The sequence below is a fragment of the Scomber japonicus genome, chromosome 19, assembly GCF_027409825.1.
Source record: "Scomber japonicus isolate fScoJap1 chromosome 19, fScoJap1.pri, whole genome shotgun sequence".
In the NCBI taxonomy this organism is placed as follows: Eukaryota; Metazoa; Chordata; class Actinopteri; order Scombriformes; family Scombridae; genus Scomber; species Scomber japonicus.
Window position 1 is genome coordinate 2,311,474 of NC_070596.1, and position 24,623 is coordinate 2,336,096.

General features: G+C 39.0%; 2 protein-coding genes across 4 annotated transcripts in view; one reads left to right on the forward strand and one right to left on the reverse strand.

Moving 5' to 3' along the window:
• LOC128379726 (ras-specific guanine nucleotide-releasing factor RalGPS1-like) overlaps window positions 1-24,623 on the reverse strand; it is a 152,676-nt gene that overhangs the window by 61,684 nt on the left and 66,369 nt on the right. For all 3 annotated transcript variants that reach the window (XM_053339353.1, XM_053339350.1, XM_053339351.1), the window contains exon 8: window positions 24,367-24,493. In XM_053339353.1, the coding sequence (XP_053195328.1) occupies window positions 24,367-24,493 (127 nt within the window). The remainder of the gene's footprint in view (window positions 1-24,366; window positions 24,494-24,623) is intronic.
• Window positions 235-20,473, forward strand: angptl2a (angiopoietin-like 2a). Its single transcript, XM_053339354.1, has 5 exons — window positions 235-293; window positions 8,519-9,469; window positions 11,846-12,039; window positions 17,419-17,689; window positions 20,040-20,473. The coding sequence occupies exons 2-5, from the start codon at window positions 8,554-8,556 to the stop codon at window positions 20,237-20,239; spliced, it is 1,581 nt and encodes a 526-aa protein (XP_053195329.1). The 5' UTR covers window positions 235-293; window positions 8,519-8,553; the 3' UTR covers window positions 20,240-20,473.

Here is a 24,623-nt window from a genome sequence, read left to right on the forward strand (position 1 = left end):
CGTGATAGAGGGGCAGCTCCCAGTTTAGGACTCATCACTTGACAAAAAGGTGGAAAAAGTCCTCTCTGCTGCACATGACTGAAGCTCCGGCTGTTTGTTGGACAATTAAGGACGTCATCACAGTTGGAGTGATTTCCTGGTGGTGTCTACAGAGGATTGATTCATACAGCAGGTGAAGGAAATAATATGAAGACAAAATAAAAGACAAAGAGAGGAATGACTGTGACTGGTGAGGACTTGGAATCAAACTTGCCAGGAAGGCAAGTGATATAAAGACACAAAGACAAGTGGAGGTGAGTGGAGCATTAATCTGACCTGACATTATACACTCTATATTGGCCTTTAAGTTAATATCATGAGCATACTGAGTGAAATATTAAGACTTTTCTTACTTCTTGAGCATCATTTCTCAGCCAGACAGATGTTGTATCTTTGAAAAAAAATTAATCTTCATTTAAAGTTCAAGTTGTGGGAGTTTCATCAAAGTTTTGCTGCGCAGCATGAGTTAGTTAAAGGGGTTGAACTTTCTCATCCATGACTGTTTACAGTCAGGAGCAGAGAGACTGTATGTAAATTCAATTAGTAAAAAGTGTATCAAGTGTTTTTTTATGTAGTCAAAAGGTTTAACAATTAACTCTTAAATCTATCGCTCAATCTCAATTTTCTCAATCTTACATTCAGTTTAGCTGACTCAGCAAGTGTTTATTTTGGAACAACTAAAGAACAACTTTAAAGACAACTTTTTAGTTCTGGTTCAATTTTAACTTCAAATTTGAAAACAGCATAGTCAGTCTTTCTTTTTTTGCTGGAAGTATTTAAGTGTTTTTTTTACAGTGCACTTAACAGAAGCTCACCATAAATTTAGCGGGTGACAGAAGAAATCCAGGTGCAGCTGGGACTGCTCAATATGATCTGCAAATGTCCAACACTGACTTCTGGTATTTGAGAACATTGAAAAATGAGGAATTCCCCATGTGTCCCATTGTGTTTTTTTTATATTGAGCTTTATGAGCAGAATGGAATAATCCATGACGGTCAAACCTTTTAGGATCTTTCAGCGCTGTCCAGAAAACTGACGACTGAAGCCTCACAAATGTCATTAACTCCTGCTGCGCTCACATATCAATACTGGCTGTTATGTCAGCTGATCAGTAACAGTATATGTAAGATCTGAAATAACAAAGTCTGTTACACTGTAAAATGTCCCAATCACAATGGGTCAAAATGGTCTGCAATTCCTCTCAGCTATACGGAGCGATTAACTGTCTTTCAGCTCATTGTTTTGATTTTTAAAAGCAGCTCTGGTTCAGTGTCAGTGCTCAGAGCTCTCATCAAACTGCAGCAGCAGGCAGCAGTTTAAACCCTCTCTCTGAATCCACTGTAAACTACCTGCTCAGCACCAAACAGCAGGCAGATAAAGTTAGAGACTATCTGGTGAAGCATTTAGAAGCTTTTCTTTGAGGTGGAGGAGACCAAACCAGAGCTAAAAAGCAAAAGCAGAGGGAGGATTGGACTTACACTCACCAGCTGAGGAAAAACATGAATCCAGGTTGGCTGTAAAGACCCATAATGGATTTTTGGGACCAATGTCGATACTGATATTAGGGAGTAAAAAAATTCTGTTAAGGAATCAACCTTACTGAAGGTAAGGTCAGTAAACACAAAGAGTGAACTTTACTGGGAATTTAATAATCATCAATAACTATTAATAAAAAAAACAACAAAAAACGTGCATATATATCAAACTTAAAAAAATAAATCAAATATAAATAAAACGTTGCCTATGTAACTTTAAAGAATTTTAAAAATATTGACATACAGTATCAAGCAACACATGTACATCGATACTGATATATATGTGATAGTCCTATATCAGCCGATAATATGAATGGAATGATATATATGACAATATGTCAGTGCTTTGTTATCTGCTTGTTCTGCTGCTTTCAAATGCTAAAACACTCCATTCATACGGGCATCATTGCATTTTGTTTTAATGCTGTCATTTAAAATTGCAATGATTTTGCATATGTGCCTTTTCTGTTTATAAATGTGCAGACAAGGTTTAGCACAGTGGCAACAATGTATTAATATGCATTTGGCTATATATGAGGAGATAACAATTAAAAAATATTTTTTTAATATCAATATCAAGCTCAAATATGTAGCACTAGTCAGGTTGTACAGCAGGCATGGAGCGTACCCAGCATTAAATGATGACTAACCTGTATGAGATCATTTGGGACAAGGAGGAAAAACTACTTCAAGTTAATTCAAAGCTGCTGGATATTAGTATAATAACAAAGCATTGTGCTGCTGCTCCTTCCTCCTCTGCTGTGGTTCACTCATGTTTTTGCATCATAGGGTGAGTGGCTCGGCTCCTTCTGCAGAATCAAACTGTACCATGTTACATGTTACAGTACATGCTGACTTCTGGTTATAATGCAACAAACCAACAAACTAAGTAAGACTAATTAAAGGATAGTTCTGTTACAATCTACTCCACCAGTGTAATTCAGCTAATGTTAGACAAAGAGAACGTGAGCGGATTCATTCAGATGAACTGCTTCTTCAAGTTAATCATTAGTCACCAGCCATCTAAACCAAATCTGCTGAATGAGGAGAGCCGGGTGTCTCTGTGCTTTTCAGATCACTGCAGGCCTGTCATGCCTTTGTAGCCAGACGAGTCGCAGTCACCAGCAACTGTTCCTGCTCTGTGTGTGTGTTTGTGTGTACGTGTGTGTGTGTGACTGTGAATGAGAGCCACAAACAGACACAGTGACAAAGATAGAAAGAGAGTGGCGGTAGACGAGGAAGGATAAAGCATGCGTGAAAAATGGATTAAATGGCTTTTGTGTGCTAAATGATTGTGACGTTCACCACAGAGAGCTGCGTTTGTTCTCTGTGTGGTCGTATATACGTGTCTGCTGGCACCTTTTCCACGTTTGCCTGACAGATGGTGATCTGTGTCTGGGCTGATTTTATGGGGTTCACGCTGCATTTCCCAGTGAAGCCTGCTGCTACGGACAGGCTTCACTATCATCTCTCGAGGTGTGTATGTGTGCGTGTGTGCGTATGTGTGCGTGAAGGTTTGCGAGGCTTTGCTGGCTGCTGAGACGTCTAGCCATGTAATGACCACTGATAAACACATACACACGCACGCTTGCCAGTGAATAATGGTAAACACGTGTGCTTCACTGACAAACTTTTCCTTCAGCGTTTATGAGTACAAACCCACTATATAAGTCAGAGAAAGAAAAATATGAGATTAAAAAAAAATAAAAAGTATGAAAATAAAAAAGTCATGTGTGATTGTCTGTTGGGCTGTGATGTCTTCCTGTTCAGGGCCGAGCTGGATTACTTCATGTCATGTTCAGCAGAGAGCAGGAAATGAGCTATTCATCTCCATTAGAGCACAGACTACTGCAGCGCTCCTTAAAATGCACCAATCAATCTCTATGCAGAACAACACTTTAAATGTTTAATATTTAAATATAACTGACAATAAAGTTGTCTTATTACATAAACTATTACACACTCTTTTTTGTGCATGGGAGACTAATTAAACTATTTCTTTCAACTAGAGCAGAGGTGTCAAACTCATTTTAATTCAAGGGCCACATACAGACCAATTTGATCTCATGTGGGCTGGATCGTTAAAAAGATGGAAGGAAGGAAGGAAGGAAGGAAAGACAGATGGAAGGAACGAAGAAAGGAAAAAAGGAAGGTAGGGAGGAAGGACAGATGGAAGGAAGACAGGAAGGAAGGAACGAAGAAAGGAAAAAAGGAAGCTAGGGAGGAAGGACAGATGGAGGGAAGACAGGAAGGAAGGAACGAAGAAATGAAAAAAGGAAGGTAGGAAGGAAGGACAGATGGAAGGAAGGAAAAGAACACAGGAAGGAAAGTGGGCCAGATTGGAACCCTCAGCGGGCCGGTTCTGGCCCATGGGCCGCATGTTTGACACCCCTGAACTAGAGGAATGAGCCTGGAATAGCTCAGCAAACTCGGTGATCAGTGATTTGAGCCTCTGACATGTCTTCCAGAAGCCGACAAATACTCCATTATTAAATGGACACTTCACCGATTTCACGCAGGAAGCTTCAAATTACTCATCTTTGGGGAGAAGTACAGTGGCAGAGGTTCTAATCCCTTCCAGCAGCTGTGGAGGAGCTTTTGTCGAGGATGAGAAAATAATCCTGATGATGTGATCAGGGTGAAATCGGCTTGGGCTCGGAGACAAAACATTGTAACAGAAAGTCTGTTTAACAAAGTGGAGGTGTGAAGTTTAAAGGGAGTGTGTATATACTGGACCATGTTGCATTGTGGTAAATGAAGGATCCTGTGCTTTGTGACCAAACTTTCTATTTTAACCCTTACATACTGTTAGGGGGTCAAATTTGACCCGTTTTTACATTTGAGAGCTGTAAAAACATCTTATACACATTTTTCCTAGTCGGACTGTACCTAATGTGACCCACAGTTTACACACATGGGAATAAAATCCCTTTTTTTGTGCAGCTGATACACATTTATTTATATGCAAATGTACAAATATGACGTGTGTTTATTAAAAAAATCAAACATCTGTATGTCATCAGTCATTAACCTGTATTAATGACTGATGGGGAATTTATGAATGTGAGTTGCTATAGAGACTAATTACAAATCAGATTATGAACAGTATGTAAGGGTTAAAAATATGTACAATATTTTTACAGTTAAATGGTGTAATATGAATATAAGGCAACATAACTAAACATTTTGGTAAAGCACTCTGAGGGTTGGTTATTAGTGAAATATTTTACAATTTTAAAAGTCAGCTGGTCAGTGCTGTCTGGTGGATAAACTATGGAATGGAGACACTGTTCCCAAATAACCTCAATCATACAGTATCTTTGACATCTCTGCTCGTTACCTATCGGCCCACATATGATACCAATCTGTGAGAAAGTCGAACCTGCAAATAATACTGACAACTTTAAACCCAGACTAGTCTATGGAGCTATTTTATGCACACAATTAAGTTTATGTGCTAAACATTGACATCACCTCCTCATAAAAATCAGGATTCACAAATCAACTCAAATTGTGTGAATCGAAACACTTTGTAGAGAAGTTCAGATACAAATCACCAATCTCATGCTGGAAACAGTAAATGTCCTTGTGCTTTCCATTGTATAAGCTGGAGACCTCACTCCACTCCAAAGTAAAAACATATTCTTCTCAAAAACTTTCTAATATTGCAGCCAACAAGCAGCTCCACCAGCGCTGATGATGATTTGGTACTGTGAGGATGAGATGCAACACAGCCAAAAAAGCTGCTAAAGTATGATTAAAAAACCCTGAGAAAAAAGGAAGGGAGCTGAGTTTAATTTGCTCAATATGTGCACAAATAGAGGCCATAAATGGCATTAAGAAGACAGAAAATGCTTGGATCAGCAGCGATTAAAGCAGTGTTTCAAGCTTGGCGCTGGAGGCAGCATCGTGAGCTTTATGCTGACGTGGCTCTAATATAATCCTGCAAATGACAGTTTAAACGAATGAACGTAAAGTTGTGAGTGTCAGTTAGAGTGTTTATGTGTGTATACGTCCATATCACATCATCCTGTCAGTCAAAACCAATCACAACTTCTTCAGAGTGAATATCACTTTTCTTTATCATCTGCCAGTAGCAGCAGCAGGTTGAATGTATGGCTACCAGCTGTAAAGTAAGACATCTTGAGCTCCATTGCAGAGCAGCTGTGAGATATGTGACATATGATCAAACTGATGCAGAGGCTGTGTGTTAATTGGCTCACACACCTATGATGTCAGTATAGTGAACAATAAAAGGCTCCAGTTTGCAGTGTAATATGGTAATGATATGTGAGCTATAGGTACATTTTCAGTAAGACAAGTCTAAGAAATGAAAGTCTGAGGAAAAATGTTCAGTTTGAAGCACAGCTGGCTTGTAAAATGTGAAGACCACATGCTTTTAAAACACTGCAGCACAGTACAGGCCTTTGGGAAATAATACAAGCTTCATCTCTTAGATGCAGCAGAACAGAAGCTTGGATTGGCTCCAATATAGTTTACACCCACTATAATCAGTCTCAGTCTGAACTTCCTGTTTCATGTTTATCCACTTTCCATTTTTACAATTGTATAAATGTCAATCAAGTTTCATTAACAACCTTGGAAACACTCAAAACAAGCTCTGTTGTGTTTAATGACAATTGGTCTCTGAGGGGCAACACATATTGTATTAATTCTTAGTTTGCATATGAAGAGAGGATATGAATACAGTGTTACAATAGAAGAAGAGGGTTAGACTGTAAAGGGGCAATGTCATGAGTGATAGCGGTGAATGAATATTATTTATTTCATTCAATCATTTGTTCTATTCTTAGTAAAACCAACACAAATCATAGAATCATTTAATCTTTATACTGTGTAAATAGTTACTGTATCTGTTAGTATTTATTTATGCAATTAAGTAATTAATAGACATTTCCTTTATTTAAACAAGGGAGCATTTTAACAAATAATCCCTAAGGGCAAACTCATGTACTGTCCATGTGATTTTGTCATTTGCCAGTACTCTTGAAAGTTGATGGGATGGCAAAAGACTAAACAAGTCTGGAGCTATTCATGAACTAAAAGATCTTGGCAGATTCTGAAGGACTGTGAAGTCCAGGGAATTTAGAGAGATAGCATACTATAACAAATATGAGGCTTGTGTCATTTTTGGATGAAACATTGGTATGCATCAATCAGTAATACAAAGAGTTGCTGTGCCATCACAAACTACTACCTGTAGAGCAGGGATCTAAAAGTGAACATATACTCAAGTGTTCTTTAGTACCATAATAAAGTTCCAGGGAAAGGTTTCCTTCTGTTGAAAAGGGTTAAAGATAATAACTTAGTCATAGAGGCCATCATGGACCAAGAGCAAAATTGAGCAAAATTGAGAAAAACCTTTGCTGAAGTGTTCTGGGAAAATGAATGAAGTCCATTAACAGTGACGGGGCTGGAGAGGCTGCTGCAGGAGTTGGCAGAACATGTCATGACGTAGTAACTCCCATCTCCAACAATCGAAGATAACACTGATATTGTCAGGGGATAGTCATTTTTGTGCTTTGTATTATTGAACATTCCAATGCTGTGATAGAATTTTTTATCCCAAGACCAAGGGAAACATCATCACACGGCATGCCATTATACGAGCTTCCAGCCAAGACTGGAAACAATAAAGATATTTGCTTGAGAAAGCCTTCTTAGTCACATAGTACCAGTCAAAAGTTTAGTCACACTTTCTCATTCAAGAGAAGGAGAGAGATATGGCTTTTGACTGGTGTCTGGTCTTTGTAAAATGGACTGATTATTTCACTGGGATTAAGTCAGGGTCAATTTAAGCATGAATTTGACTTTGTGGGTGTCTATGATTACTTTCTTATCTCTAATAGTTTACAAATGATAAGTAATGGAGCAATCAAATTTGGCAGTTACTAAAGTAGAGTGCTATTGAGAAAATAACTACGTTTCAACTGGAAGTGCATACAGCAGAACAAAAAGCCCAGTACTGTTCCACCAAATGAGGATATGTCTTTGGAAAGAAGTCTGTTTGTCTGTCCAGTAGAGTCCCACACACTTTAAGAGTCTATGACGAGAAGCACCGAAGTTGCTCTTAGGGTCGGTTTTGCTAAATCTTAACTACTTCATTAGTAAGTCAAAATCAGATCGTATAGTTTATAACAACGTCTACACTAGAAAGCAGACTGAAAGGTTTGCCATCATAGAGATGAGGGTTAGGAAGCAATCTGACCATCCAACAAGCCCTCCTAAAACATTTATTGATGGGATGTCTACTGTATTGTCACCATTCATATCATCAGTTCTAAAATAAAAATGCTATAGATGCAGTGCCTCTATGGCAACCCGGTTGCTATGATTTCCATACGGTACTAATCTGGGGCTCAAGGTTAGGAAATCCTGATCTAAACATGACTACAAAAACCATGACTGGATATTGTATGGACAACACAATGGGACGCAATTTGTGTGGCAGGACATTTGAATGGAATATAGTTTAAGAAGTGGACATACATTCTACTAATACAATGGTTGGACACTTATCAATACATGTTAAAAGAATTATTATTTGTTATAGTTTTTCAGGAGCTGGTGGATACCAAAAAAGAGCTAAAAGTCAAAGCTTGAATTGTTTCCAGACCAATGATTGAAAGTGAATGTTAGATGTGTAAATAAGAAACTGATCTCTACCATGTTTGTCAAGTGAGTCACAGTTTTCAGCTTGTTCTGTTGCTACCAAGTGGCCAAACAAAAAAATAAAAACCAAAAAACAGATGATATAGCTTTAAGCACCTGAAGGCACTATGCACAATACTAAGGATGACCACCAAGTATCTACAAAACTCATACAATAATACTGGCCTTGAACTATCACTACCATACTATTACCATAGAAACGGATGTGAGAATAAACCTTTAATGATGACCTTTTCCCTTTCATCCTCAGAAATCATCTTAGTTGGGGTGCAGCAGGACTGCACTATGATTCTGCCTGTGGTGGTTTTGCTGGTGCTCTTGTTGCTCTCTGGACCAGAGTCATCTCTCCAGGGAGACACCCAGGAGATCGGGAGCAGTGATGACGTGCTGGAGAGAGAATACCTCTATGCGCCACGTGAAAAACGTGCTGTGGTTGACCACAGTGCCACCCAAACAGACAAATGCTCTTACACCTTCATTGTGCCTCAGCAGAAGAATAACGGGGCTATCTGTGTGAACTCCAAAGAGCCTGAGGCCCTGCTGGAGAACCGGGTCAATAAGCAGGAGCTGGAGCTGCTCAACAGCGAGTTGCAGAAGCAGCGACGGCAGATTGAGGCTCTGCAGCAGTTGGTAGAAGTAGACGGAGGCGTGGTCAACGAGGTCAAGCTGCTGCGCAAAGAAAGCCGCAACATGAACTCCCGTGTTACGCAGCTCTACATGCAGCTGCTGCACGAGATTATCCGCAAACGGGACAATGCTCTGGAGGTGTCACAGCTGGAGACCCGGGTGCTCAACCACACAAATGAGATGGGGAGGCTAGCTTCACGCTACCGCGACCTGGAACATAAGTACCAGCATCTGTCGTTACTCGCAAGCAACCAGAGTGCTCTGCTGGTGCAGTTGGAGGAGCACTGTAAGAGGGGAGGATACTCGTACGGTGTGGTGCAGGGAAGTAGAGAGGTGGTGGAGAGGATCCGTCCTGTCCGTCCACAACCTCCAGTCATCCCTCAGCCTCCCCTACAGAGACCTGCAGTGTCTCCTGGAGGCGGAGGCTACAGACCCTTTCATCCACCCACCTACACCCGCCACACCAGCAACCCCATGACTAATGAGATACAGAATGACCAGAACTCCAAAGCATTACCGCCTCCACTTCCCACAATGCCAAGCGCTACATACAGCTTTACAAACGAGCCCTCTGGTGAGTACATGAGTTTAAATTACACACACTTTAGCTTCAATGGCCTTAGCTGATGTGTGGAGCAAAACGAAGGCTCACAATTAACTCTCCCATGATAATACAAAAATGTCACCCAACACTCAAACAGCTTTTCTGCTTTTCTTATCATAATTATTTGGTTTAATTTACCAGAGCTGTATGGAAAGATGGTCAGAAACTTAAAACAGACACAACAGTGGCGCTTAAATTATTGAAAGAAGGAACTTATTATTTAATAACTTATGTGACTTGATACAGTATGGAAATGATATGATATGGTATGATGTGATATGATATAGGAACCCTAAAGGAGAAATCTTTCGGGGCAGTTTTGGCTCAGATGAGTAATGCTGACCTACATTGACAGTCCTTTCTAAATCAGCGCTGATGGTGGCTGCTGCAAAAAAACAGATTTTATGTCCAGTCAGTCCACAGATTTTCCATCCAGAAGGAAAAGGGACAAACTTCTCCAAAACAGATGTCACAAAATATTAGAAGTGAGGGCATCAAAACAAATTAATTTCTGACTTTCACCTAATTGCATGTGACATGCATTCAAATTCTTTAGAATTTTTTAAATTCAAAAGGGATGGTTTAAGTCAATGATGCACAGCTGACGTGATTGGCCTATCAATTATTTTAGTTGACTGACAGAAAATTAATCAGCAAATATTTATTCATTTTATTTACTGTTCATTTTTCAAGAAAAATCCTCAACAATCAGTAGTTTACACTTCAGCTGCTTTTATTTATTTTATGTATTAGGAAGCTGAATGTGTTGTGGATTTTGGACTGTTGGTTAGAATTTAAGTTGTCATCTTGGGTTTAAGAAAAAGAAGAAGAAACTTTATTTTCATCCACAGGTCCATATCAATAAAATAAACATAAGAGAAAAAAAATGAAAAGACAATAAAAGGACAAAGAACTGTACAGATATATACATGGCAGTGTTGGTTAACACACATGCAGACGTGTTCCTTGTGTCACTTAGTGTAGGTTCAGTTAATGCTATTATGACTTAATTTAAGTGAGCCATACATTTGTACATTAAACACCTCAAAATTAAGTAAATTGTGATGGAACATTTTTCAGAATTTCAACATTTTATAGATTAAGTATTGATTTAGAAATCAATAAAATACTAGAAGGATTAAACATATTGAAAAAATCATAATCACAGTTTCACCATAAATAATTGATATATACAATCATAATGTAATTTAATGAGGACATAGTTTTTTAGAACAAACTTGCTGAAGGATGGAAGGACTGTCATACAGTGACATTTAGATTGATTTTTTTTTTAACTCCCCCCAAAATAAACAGTGAACAAACAACAAAACTCTAATTATGATGATGGGTGTTACTTGAAATATATGAAACTTGATTTATTATTTTCAAAGCCAAATCTACCAGGAGATTCATAATTTACATTTTGTTGAGTGTAAAATTCTGCACTTTCAAAAGGAAAATTAAACTGGGGGTGTGATGAAATTCACCCAGTGCAAGCCTTCTTTCCCCAAAATGTAGTCCAATAGTTATGTTAGTTAATATATGCATTGATTTGCAGAAATGAAAGAGACACTTTTATCCTGCTTCAAATGTCTATTATGACTTAGGACAAGGACAGGGTTTCTACATTTAACAGTTGTGTAAAATAAACAACTATATCAAATCTTACAGTACAGAATTGTGGCTAATACCTTGTATGTGACCATGTATGTGATGTTGGACACTACTCTACATCCATCACCCTGACCTCTGCTTATAATCATACTCTATACCCTCTAATGTTTAACCTTCACACACACACACACACACACACACACACACACACACACACACACACACACACACACACACACACACACACACACACACACACACACACACACACACACACACACACACACACACACACACACACACACACAGAATTGTAGTATGAAGGCTGCAAACACAAAGCTTTCTAAGCTTCGAGGTGGGCGGATGCAACATTAACCCCCTGCACATAATGGAATGATGAGATGTGAATAAAGTGCATTTAAATGTGTCCTCTCTTTCTGGCTCATGATAATGTTTGCTGCTGCCAGCATCACGGAGACACAGCTATGGCCTGGAAAGCATTTGTCATATCTGGCACATGTAAAACACAGTGACTTCACTTTTCCAGGAGCTTTCTTTCCATATGTTTTAATATTCTATTTGATGTTGCAGTGTCTGTTACTTGCACACATTGTTAGTATTATAAGACTAATAATGAAAGTGCGTTAGTGAAAATGAATTCCAGCCATGAAAACCTTTAGATGGTACATACAGTATACGGCTTTGTTAGTCACTGCTGCCTTTCTCCTGCAGGTCCATTCAAAGACTGTCTGGACGCCCTGGAGGCTGGATACTCTGCCAGTGGCATGTACCTCCTGAAACCAGAAAACAGCAACCGCCTCATGCAGGTTTGGTGCGACCAGAGACACGACCCTGGTGGTTGGACCGTCATCCAGAGACGCCAAGATGGCTCTGTCAACTTTTTTAGAAACTGGGATACGTACAAGGTACTAATGAGGATCTGAACGAGAATTATAAAAGGTTCTACAGTATGTGCCTTCTAGATCGTTCTGGTATCAGATATCAAAATCATTCTTTCAAACAAGCTAATAGATTACAGCCACACCAGCAGCTCTGTGAGACTGTACATGGAGCTTAATGATTGAAACATTATGATATCATGCTCACAATCACAATGGTAACATACTGTAAACCTAACCCTTACTTTAGTGTGTTACCATACTAACATTAGCTACTTAGCACTTATTACAAAGTACAACTGAGGCACCAAATTCACCAATCTCATAGTTCCATCTCCCAAAACAATAAGAGGGGTCCAGACCAAAATCAAACCTATGTTAAAACAACATAGGGGGCTGCATGACTATAGATGGGGGTGTTTGGCTTTAGGTAATGCTGAGACATTAAATATTATTCATCAAGTCCAGTTCTGACAGATACATGAGTTTAAAGACACCAAATACTTTTAGACAGGATTTTACAATTCAGTGGCAACCATCTGATCTTTCATACTGAGTTCACTCAGTTCAGAATGTGTGTGTGATTGGCTAGCACAGTCTCGTGCTGGATGACATCATGTTTTGTTACAAAAGTTGAGCCAGGTTACAATTTTGAAACCCACTTGCAAATTGAGAATGAGGTGGCAGCATTTTTTCCAGGGCTTTGTTGGTCTGAGTGAGGCCTGGATATGATAGGCTCGGTGCGACTGAGGAGGTGGGGTAAGGGGTCAGAGTAATCACTGATCTCATCAGGGTACATTGTTTGGGAAATATGAATGTCAAACTCATGTGTGAAATTCTGTAGATATTTCACAGGATATGTGGAGTGATCACAAAAGTCACCAGGATTAATCTCTTAAGGTTAGGGTTAGGGTTGAAATTCCCTCTCTTAGGCAATTTCAATGTTATGTGAAGTGGAGCAGGTAGACCCCAAATGTAGGAAACCATATAATAACTTCTTTATACTGGCTCAGGTGCAGGTAAAGCACAACTGAATAAAAAGGACTGAATAAACACAGCAAGCAATGGATCTAATAAGACTGAAATAAAAAAAAACAGAACTTTAGCACAAACTGAACTAATGAAACAACAAGGAACGGGTGGTAAGATACAAGGGCAGGCTTGGAGCTGATTGGCTGGGGAAGACTCAGGGAGGAGGGCAATGCTAACAAGACTGATGCAGGGCAGGTGTGGAGCTCAGGAACACAGAGGGGAAACAGAAAACCAAAAAAAAAGAATTCAATATAAGCATGCACAAACTGTCCTAGAACTCATATAAACACGACTTAAGTGCATAAGACACAACAAGTACACACTGTCAAATAAACATCAGCATATATTGTTGTTAACAAACACATGAATAAATCAGTCTGTCAAGCAGAGCCTGCAAATTAAGGCTGCATGTAACATCATCCCACCAAAAAGACTTCACTTGAGCACTTAGTTCCAAGGAGAGTCAATGTAGAAAGCAGCAGTATCTCAAGTGGTTCATAAATATAATCTGCAACCTCTCTTATGTGTCCTTCTTCCTACTCAGTCCAGTCTTAAACGGGGCAGAAAAAGAGTGATGACATCTGGTGGACTGGTGGGGGGGATACAGAGCCAGACTGTGACAGAACCATGACACCCATAGTTGAGTAATAGTCCAAATATTTCACTAAAAGCCTAAATGTCAACCTCATGGCAGCTGAAACCATGGGGAAAATGTCATGGAAATCCGTCTAATAAGTGTTGAGAGATTTCAGTCTGGACCAACAGAGTGGACTCACCAACTGACAGTTTCATCTTTAATAGAACAGCTAAGAATTGCTACGAGCTAAGAAGGATGTTGCTGTGATGGTACAGGAGTGAAAATGAAGTAAATACTAAACTCTCCTCCCTCCTTTGCCCCTAAGAAAACAATGATCTTCCTTATGAGGAAGGAGGAGGCCAACGTAAAACTAGATAAGCAAGGGTGAAACAAAAATGTAGTTGAAGAAGTACTCCAACACTTGAGCATTTTACTGTTTTAGTTTGGTGACACTGGACCTTACATTTCCCAATGAGTGCCTTTCATTATTCACTCTGTATGTTTCTTTCAAAGACCTCCTAGTTTGTAACCCAGGCACTGAGTTTATGAAGGTATATTAGGGCCATGACCAACCAAAATAAAACTGACTGACTTTGCTGAGGTTGAAGTCGTGAATTTACAAGAAAAAAAATCGGATATTCTCTGATGTTAAAATGTGGCAAATCAGTGAGGAAAAAAAAACTTTTTTCAATCCACCTTTAGGATGGATTCATTTGATAATTTGGCATATGGTGTCTTGCTGGACCACAAAACCCATTTGAACAGCTCGTAGATGTAACCAACGATCAGCATCTGCCTGGTTTGTTGCAGATCCTAGTCAACAAAAGCTATCGCCTTTTGGGAATCGCCTTTCCCTGAAAAAGGCCCAGTTTCTTGTAATGTCTTTTCAAAGTCCTGATGCTTAGGATGACATGGTGATCCCAACTGAAAAGTACAATTTGATCAGTTCTTCCACAGCAGACATAATGAAAGATAAGCCATGTCTCTCCAGTGTTGCGTAAGGGGAGGTGACGGTTTGGCAGAATAAAAACACCTCATTTCCAGCTTTTGTTTTTCTTGCAAATTTGCGACTTTACAATGTCAGAGAACATCAGACTTTAATTCTTGTAAATGTTCGACTTTAATTCTATTATATTAAATATTCCACCCTTCCTCCAGGTCAGTAAATTTTAGTGGAATCTTCCTTCAAGTATGTCATACTTGGGAGCAGCTTTTATTTTGAACATTAAAGTGAAACAGAATCAAGAGTGGGGTTTTTTTTAAGAACCATATATATTCATACCACTCAACTTAAGATGCACTTTCATATTTTACTACATTGACTGATAATAGCTCTTAATTAAATCTAGAACTAAAAACACTGCTACACTTTAATACTGTTAAAAATAATAAATCATTCTGAGATTCCGGGGAGAACTCTGATATTCACCTGCTGTTAGACTGAAGAGGAAAATGACATCAGCACAGACATTACATCAGTTATGACATAATGGGCCAGTTTCCCGGCTATGGAGTAAATCACAACATAATAGAGATATGTTTTAGGAGAAAGTCCACAGTTTAAGACTGAGGCTAATAATAGTTTGCGGAGACCATCCACAGCTGTTCAACATGTACGTTTGATTCTGGACAGTAGACTATACAGCCTTAAGGTCTGCTATGATAACTGAATATTAAAGAATGAGAAAGAGGAATGTCAGAAAGGATGACAGTCACAGATGTTGACTAGTAAACAGATGGTTCATAAACTTACTTTATAAAGTTTGTGCCAATAGCCTAACATTGAATGCAGTGTCTTTATTTCCTGGTTTGTGTCCCACAAAAGAAACTGTCACTTTTACTCATTTAGATTCCAACAATTTTAACCAATGCATACAGTATACTAGCATCACAGTGACAATAAAAGAAATATGTACAATTGTGCATCATCTGCCTAACATAGTAACTATCACTGTAATCTCTGATTATGTTAAAAAGAATATATAAAAAACAGAATGCTGCTCTCAACAATGCCAGTAAATACCAAACGTCTGTGGCTCATAAATAACTGCTTGAACTACACTGAATGAGAAACGTTATCATTTCTTACGTGTTGTGATGGATAATATCAAATGCTGATATAAAGACAGTATCAAATCAGTTAGTTTATTATAATTGTAAATTGCAGGTCATTTATACCTGGGTTTAGGTCAATTATCAGACTGGAATTCTCATAATATGTTGTCATGTAATAGCCTATTGGGTTAAATGACACAAGCACAATCAATGTACTGTAGATACATGCTCAAGGTGGAAGAAAATACAATACGCTTTGGATTACAGCTACACAAGTGAAGTGCCAATTGACTCAAGATGAAGTGGATCTGTTCTGTGTGAGGCGGACTGAAAAACATGGCTGGATCTCCAGTGAAGACAGCCTTTAAGGCTTTCAGGGGTTTTGTGGCTGCCTCCCTGCAGGCTGACTGGTCATCAGTGGTTGTAGCCAAAGTTGTGTAAATTTCCAGACTAGCGTCTGTTCCACTTGTATATTTCACTGTTTTGTCATACAGGAAATCTTACATCAATATTTCTTTAAAACTGAGACATGACATTGGCAGTTTTTATTCATATGCCAAACTACAAGGATATCTACTTCTTGCCATTTAAATGTGGAAATTCTTGTCATTTTCACAAAGCGCTGAGAAACTACAGCTCCCATGGGGTTTTGGGTTGAGGCTAATTGAGTCATTTGAGGTAGTCTACGACTGACAGATGTGTATTGGTTGGGTATGCATCCTCCTCAATGGAAAACAGCACCAACACTTGGCAGCCCCTGCTAGTTGGCCAATTCAGAATTGGAACTGAACTGCTAAAGCGAACAGGAGCTAGGTGACGAAGTTGATGAATTTCCTTAGCGGCTATGGGCATGTGAAAGGGTGAAGGGGTGAAGGGGTGAAACTGCCACAGGGGCATCATAAATGATTGATACAGTTATATCTCTGATGAAATAACTAAAACTGCCATTTGGCTCCCACAGCTGAAATCCATCTTTAACTGAGCAAACTGTCTGGCCAACCCAATGCATTGTGTAATATGTGAGTAATCACAAGAAAAACTCAACAATATGAAGTCTATGAGATCACACCAGCAGAGCTGAAACAAATGCAACTGAACTAAACATGCTCTCAGTGCTGCAGCCCATGCAGTGATATAAAGACGATGTAGTGTTCTCTAGTGACTACTCGTGGAACCCGACGTTACGTAAATGAGGGTGCAGGTTGAAACATTTTGCGGCCAAAGATTAACATCCTGCGGCACGAAGTGAGGAGGTCCCAATGTGAATACTCTTCTCGGTACTTTAAACTTAGGACCGAAGCACAACAGAGTACTTCCAAGTCCTCCAACCGGATCATTCCCAACCCACCCTCAATGAGTCAAGAAGGCACTTGAAGCCAATTACACGCTCACATTTGGCAGAGACAAGAACTCCCTCCTGATTTAATCCATGTGTTATGTAATTGAAGCCAGGGATTCAGGCGCAGTGAGCTCTAGTGGAGAATATCTTAAACACGTCCTGCCATTATGCCACAGCTTGAGCCTCGTGTTCTGACATCATACCAGTGTTTCACTAATGCCTGGAAAACATGGGTGGTTTGTTGCTGGAATTTAAAGGCAGTAATCCAAGGGGCTGAATAACAGCTTCTTTCTTGTAAATCATAAAATAAAAGAATAACTGTGGCATTTCCCATTAATTCATGTGTCAAGACGGTAGGAAATGATTGTTTCTGACTCAATTCAATGTTGTTTTTCTACCACAGCAAGGGTTTGGAAACATTGATGGTGAATACTGGTTAGGCCTAGAGAACATCTACTGGCTGACTAAACAGGGAAACTATAAGCTTCTGGTGACCCTGGAAGACTGGACTGGACGCAAGACCTTCGCAGAGTATGCCAGCTTCCGTGTGGAGGCTGAGACTGACTTCTACAAGCTGAAGGTGGGCCGATACCATGGCAATGCTGGAGACTCTCTTACCTGGCACAATGGCAAGCAGTTTACAACACTGGACAGAGACCATGATGCTTACACAGGTGAGTGGAATGTAGCTATTGGTAGGCTTTCACTTGCAAGAACTGCAGATGTTTTGATATCCGATTCAATACATCCCACTCAGTCGCATCAGTAGAAACAACCTTATACTGTATATGCCATTCCTCTCATTGAATGAAGGTATGTAAATCATAAGTAGTTGTATTCAGGGTTGTGTACCTACAATGGTGAGTTGATATATCCACTGTGACAGACTGGTGACGTGTCCAGGGTGTAAGCTGCGTCTACCCAAATATCTTGCAGGTATAACAAATGGATTCAAAAAGCGGACATACAGATATACGGTATAAAGCACTTACAAAGCTATGAAGGTAGACTTTCCTAAAGTCAGAGGTGTAAATAGAGGTGTGTCTTGAGTTAATCAATTGACTGCTTCTGCAGCCTCTGCTCACATCAAAAGAAATCATATTTAATTGAAATTAATGAATTGAGGCAAAATAAGAAACTGAAACAAAACAGTGTATTCAATAGGGTTGAGTATCAGTACTTGAGACCATAAAGGTGTCAACCAAAATAAATCGATACCAACTAGTATCGAAACGCATTATTGAAGCATCCATCATTCATTCAAACTGATGGTCCATACAACCTGCTGTTTGAAAAGGACAACAGGGTTGTAAGTGAGGATTTCCCTTAAGGCTATTGTTTGGACCTCATATAGTACCTACACTGATCAGGATTTGTTAGAAGGGTTTATGTCTCAGCTCAGCAGATGACACTTAAAGCAGAAGTGCTGGACACTGGTCTCCCCCTCTGGCAGTGAGAGTAATTACAAAAACACTGTCGGCACATGCTTATATCATAGGCTTTGCCATAGCCCACTCCGTCACTACTGCAGCAGCTGTGAAACTGTGGATAAATAGTTTTGAGTCTCAAACAACCCCCCGTGAAATCACTATCAGAATTTGATCCATTCAGTCCAATCAGACTTGTAAAGTCTAAAAGAGCCATGCAATCAAATTATTTTATTCTCATTCAAATTAGCAGACAGCAGGTCGACTGGTTAGAGCGCATGCCACATACGCAGCCGACCCAGGCTCCAATCCCGGCCAGAGGTCCATTGCTGCATGTCACACCCCCCTCTCTCTCCCATGTTTCCTGTCTGTCTACTGCTGAATAAAGGTGTCTATGCCTAAAAAAATATTTAAAATGTTGGGGTTTTTTTTAAATTAGCAGAGAGCTAAGTAGAAGTTAGCTGCCTCAGGCAGCAGAAGTCTCTAGTAGTATGTATTCATTCGGCCAGCATAGGAACGTCAAATCCCATGTACTGTGAAATAAATACAGACCTGGCGGTGATAGGCTTAATCAGCATTGTGTGAACTCATTTGGCAAGGGCTTTAGACGTTTATTTATATGTAAAAGTTCTAGTAGGTTAAATCTTGTCCCTGGTTCCCAAGAACACCCTGAATTTTACGTTGTGCCATATAAACTCTAGTCAGAAGCTGTTCCAGAAAAACTGTCACAATTGTTCAAACTGAAATTCACATCAGTTGAATGTACAATCATTAGCAAGAACACCTATACATTGTCTAATGTAGTTTCTTGGTTTTTTCTCTTGTGGTTCTGTTTTATTTTAAAGTGATACTCAGTACTCTATGAATGTTACTGCTTATTATGCAGAAAAAATATTCTGTACTTTGAGAGGATCACTGCAGCCATATGGATAATAGAATTTTCATTTAATAAACCAGTTCACCCATATTCAGTGTCTGCTCGCTGCGCTCAAAATGCATCCAAATGCCAATGTTCTGCTCTTCCTCTGACTGACAACATGCATGCAGAAAGTTAACATTTGTATGCATTCAGAGGTTTCCATGTGACAAGCAAGTCACCCGGGTAATGTCTGGCTAATTTCAACGATCCTAATGCATTGCCCTCAAATCAACTAAGCATGTACACACTGTCAGAATATGAATAAGCTCTGCTTCTTGGCTGGCTTGCTTAAATCAGCATCTATGCAAACGTCTAGCCTAAATGCCGTCTGCAAATATACTCTGCACAGTAAGTGTATTATTATCATTCAGAGTGTATGCACAACACTGCAACTCTGAACACAGCGGAAGAAAGAGTAAATGAGTTTTCCTCCAGCATTGATGCCAGATTAGAGAAAAAAGAACTATTAGTGAGTTCACCTCTGCAGTAAGCATTGCAGTAATATTGCAGTAATGAGGAACACAGCTCTAATGGAAAAATACAAAAATGCCAATTATGCAGAAATCTGATTAAAATAATGCTGGACTCATTGATTGATGATCAACCCTAACCCTGATCCAGCAGAAGACCAGATCAGATGTATACCATTGAGTCTGACTTGATTATTTGTGTCACCAGGTAACTGTGCCCACTACCAGAAGGGAGGATGGTGGTATAACGCCTGTGCTCATTCAAACCTTAACGGCGTGTGGTACCGCGGTGGGCATTACCGCAGTCGCTACCAAGATGGAGTCTACTGGGCTGAGTTCAGGGGTGGAGCTTATTCTCTGAAGAAAGTGACCATGATGATACGACCCAATGCGAACACCTTCCATTAACACTCAGTCATTCAACAATCAACAGATTTTACTGGACAAGCAATTCCTCCGAAGGGATTCCACCTCTATATCACAAAAACAGGCATTCTCGATTTGAACGTCATTCTTCGCTTTTTTCTGTTGGCTGCTTTACATTCATAATGTTGCTTCTAACTGTGCTTTTTAAAATGTTATTCTCTCTACAGGTATAGGTTTTACTTATCTTGTTGGGCTTATGAAGCATTATTGCACACAAATCAAGTGGCTATAACACATTTCTATGTATGTTTTTGTTGATTTTGTTGGTGTGCACAACTTCAATAAATACAATATTGTTAGCAGGATTGTTTTGTCATGTACAGAATAAACCACATTGCTTTCTTTCTATATCACTGTAAAATATTAACACAAGAATGTATATCCAGAGATCAGAACTGCCAACTTGCAATAATCTCATACCTTACATTACCATCGGTGCTTACTTGTATAATATAGACTGAGATTAGTCCTAAAGGAGAAAAGTCAGTTATTTATTTTGATACACTTTTCTAGAACATTTTTAGTAATCTTTTCCTCCATCATTTCCTATTCTGCTTAGTTTTGGATAAAAGGTCTACTGACTGTTAAGTACTGTATGTGACCAAAGTACAAAGTTCGATAGGTCAACTTTTTTTTAATTTAAACAACACTGACTGTGGACTACACAGTTATCAGTGAATACACTAAACTATTCTATAATGCTTGTTAGGTCTTTATAGTGAGATTAGAAGCTGTGAGACAAACTGTTGTTGCCATTAATGGTGCAGAAGCAGCCCTTTTGAGACCATCTTCTCATGTCCTGATCAACCATTGATGGACCACTGTTGTGGTGTCCCAAATGTCTGTGCATTTATGTGTTTTTGAAAGATGATCCTGAAGATTCTGGTACTCAATATTTTGTGCCACTACTCACTAACTTTACTGTATTGAACCATTTCATGCTCAGAAGGATATTCATATTTACATAGATCATTCTAGATCGATTGCTCTATAGACAGATAGTTTGGCTCTGTCCAAAATTAAAAAATACACCCTACAAAATCAGATTACCACAGTGCTTCTTGTTTCTTTAATTCTTACATAACAAGAAATGTAAAATCAATATGAGGTTTAGGGAGAGGTTAGACTAGGCTAAACTAATAAGTAGCTTTACTACACTACTTCCCTCTACCCACCAAAGGTGGTTTCTGATCTGTTGAAAAGATCACTGTCACTGTATTAGTATGCAGATACAGTATGTACCAGGTACTCTGTGTATATATATGCTGTTTCATTAAGAGTATTTTTATAGTCTGTATGTTATCAATCTTGCAATAAACCATGTACAGCTCTGCTTGTGTTTCTGGTGACCTCTTTTCAATCAACTCCATTTTTTAATGATTCATTTCACGTGTTTACAGTATGTCAGAGATACTAAGAAGTGAAGCAACTTCAACCAAGTTCAATCTTTCATCCATCTGGACAACTATAACACATTCAATTAACAGAGATGAGAGAAATACTATGATATAATTAGAGTCCAGAAAACCAATAAAATAATGAACTGAAATACTGGTAAGACCAACAGTAATACATGAAAATCAGGCACAAATCAATAAGAATGTAAAAGCACAGTAGCTTTACACTTGGAACCAGTAACAAACACGAAAGCCCTAGAGTGACTGATCCGTTCTTAAATTTCAACACACTGTAAAATAAAACACACTTGTGTCCAAGTATGTTCAGACTAATTTTATTTAAGTACATTCTGTCTGAGAAGATGTAGTTTCAGAGTAACAGGGGATGGCATGTGTACCTGAGTGAGTAAATAGTAAATGATAGACTGTACTTATAGAATGCTTTTCTGGTCTGGCAGAGGCTACCACGCAGGGTGCCAACCTGCTCATCACACACTGTTGGCACAGCCATCAGGAGTAATTTGGGGTTCAGTATATTGCCCAAAGACACATCTGCATGTGGACTGGAGGAGCCAGGGACCAAACGCAGATCATCCGATTAGTGGATGATCCGCTCTACCTCCTGAGCCACAGCTATGTCCCTGTTCAATCAGGATAGTCCTAGATGTAAAGATCTGTCCTTGCTACTCCTTTATGTACAAGCAGGACAGTATTTGTGTCAGCAATTAGACAGGAAGTAATCTCACGGTTGAAAATGTTGTCTTACAAGCACAACTGTTATGAGATGCTTGGATCTATGGGCGTCCGAGCCAGCCAGTTTGATCAGACCCGCATCAGCTTTTATTGACTGATGGACACCACTGGCACAGTGATATGGTAATTGTAATACCCAGTTAGCCAGAGGGAGGAATTAGAGAAATAACTGCTCTGAAAATCACTTATCCTGTGTTCTCCTTTGAGAGAAATCTGACACCAAAAAGGAGGAATTTATATTTGATGTATTTTGGTATAATGATGGCAACTTCTGTCTTTGCAGAACTTATTTCCATACATCCAATCAATTCATTTTTAACTATTATGGTATTATTATAAAGACATCTTATTCCGGTTATAAAAGCACTAAAGATAACATCGACTGACAGCAGTGTATCTGAAAAGAATGGAGTTTCTATTGTTCTCTCTTATAAATAAAATAGTAATATAAATACAACTTTTAGTTTCAATAACAACGCAAACAGAATGACATGCCATACTATGTAATGCAGCCATACTATCAACTGTACTTCTCAGTACTTTCAACAGTATTACATGTGGAAGCAAGAGGGATAACTGAGTTTAGGTACAGGTCAGATATTGAACCAACTGCTTTCTTGTCATCTCTGACACTATAGAGTTGTGTAAGGGACTTCTGTAATCACTGAGGATATCTGACCAAGGTCCCCACTTCCAACCTTCATTGAAAAAGTGAATGTGCTGTTACTGTTCTGTCTACGTAACTACAGAATGTTGTCTACCAGCCTGTGAGATCAACTAAATATGTCCACATTCACTGCCTGAAAACACTTTTATAGGATTATATAGGATTACCTTTCATGTAAAGTGTATAGGGGTACCTGATTATGGAGACATTTTCATATATGTGACATACTGTATTTAAAATACTCTTATTCTCATATACCTCATATGTATGAAATGCTCCTTAGACCAGCAGACAGTTAGGGACACACAGATGTCTTCTTTCCGGTCGAGCCAACCTGGCTTTATAACTGTTGCCATAGAGACAGTGCTTCAGTAAAAAACAATTGATGAATAACAGAATGGTTCAACTCTTCCTTCAGACTTGATGTGGAAATTCACTGTGACGACCAGGCACTTTGATACGTAACTGATGTGTCCCTGATCGATCATTCATACTGACGTCCATATCTCCTCCTGCGTTCCTCGGTTTATCATTTAACCACTTCTCAGCCTTTTCAACACTTTTTAATCTCTTTGCAAACAACGGGAGACTGACAGTCGACCAGATAAGAATTATGTGTTATACTAAAAATATTTTATCAGTTTTAACTCGTGCTTTCCATCATGCTGATATGCTATATTTATTCAATTTCATTTTATTTATTTATTTTCAGCTCTTGGCTGTATGAGACAGGAATTTTGGTTGGAAAAACAATAAATCTATCCCATATGTGCTCAGCAGAATTCATAGCAAATTGCTTAATTATAAGCATGAATTGTTATGATATAATATATATTAAGTCATTTGATTAATGGTCACAGAGTTATAAATATTAAGGGGTTCTCTCTTTGCCTTTTTGACGGCATTTGGGCAACTGCTAAATGTGTTCTACATCACCTAGACTTCTGTCATTGACCAGGCAACCCTAACCCCTAACCCTAACCCTAACCCTAAACAATCAAATGACATCAAAGCTCAACACTTCTTTTAAGTGAAACATCAAGAGAGACGAATCTAGAGTGATGGCTTGAGAAGACACAACAGGAATATGGTGCAGATCATTACAAATGTACTCAACCTGTACTCCCATATGGTATTCTATATTCTACACCAAAAAACAAATGTATTATATATAGACATTGTAAGACGTACAGCAGTGTAGTGGTGTAATGTAGTGTTACTAGTCCTGGAAACCCAGCAGTAGCATTGGAAGCATCAGTTTGAGCAGGCAGAAATAAGCATGGTAAACTTACCAAGGTAAGGAATGCAGGGCACCATCTTCAGGGAGCGGATGTACTCTCTCATGCGAGTGTAGTTCTCTTCCTTGGATGTCAGATAGTTTAACTTCTCAAATGTGGCCTTGTCTTTCCGACTGATCAACTACAAGAACAGAGAGAAATATATCATGTTAGGTTTTCTCCTTCTCATTCAGAGCCTTATAAAAACACATTCATATTACTGTACATCAGTGATATGAATTAAATAACAGTGTTCCAAAACCACTAACTAC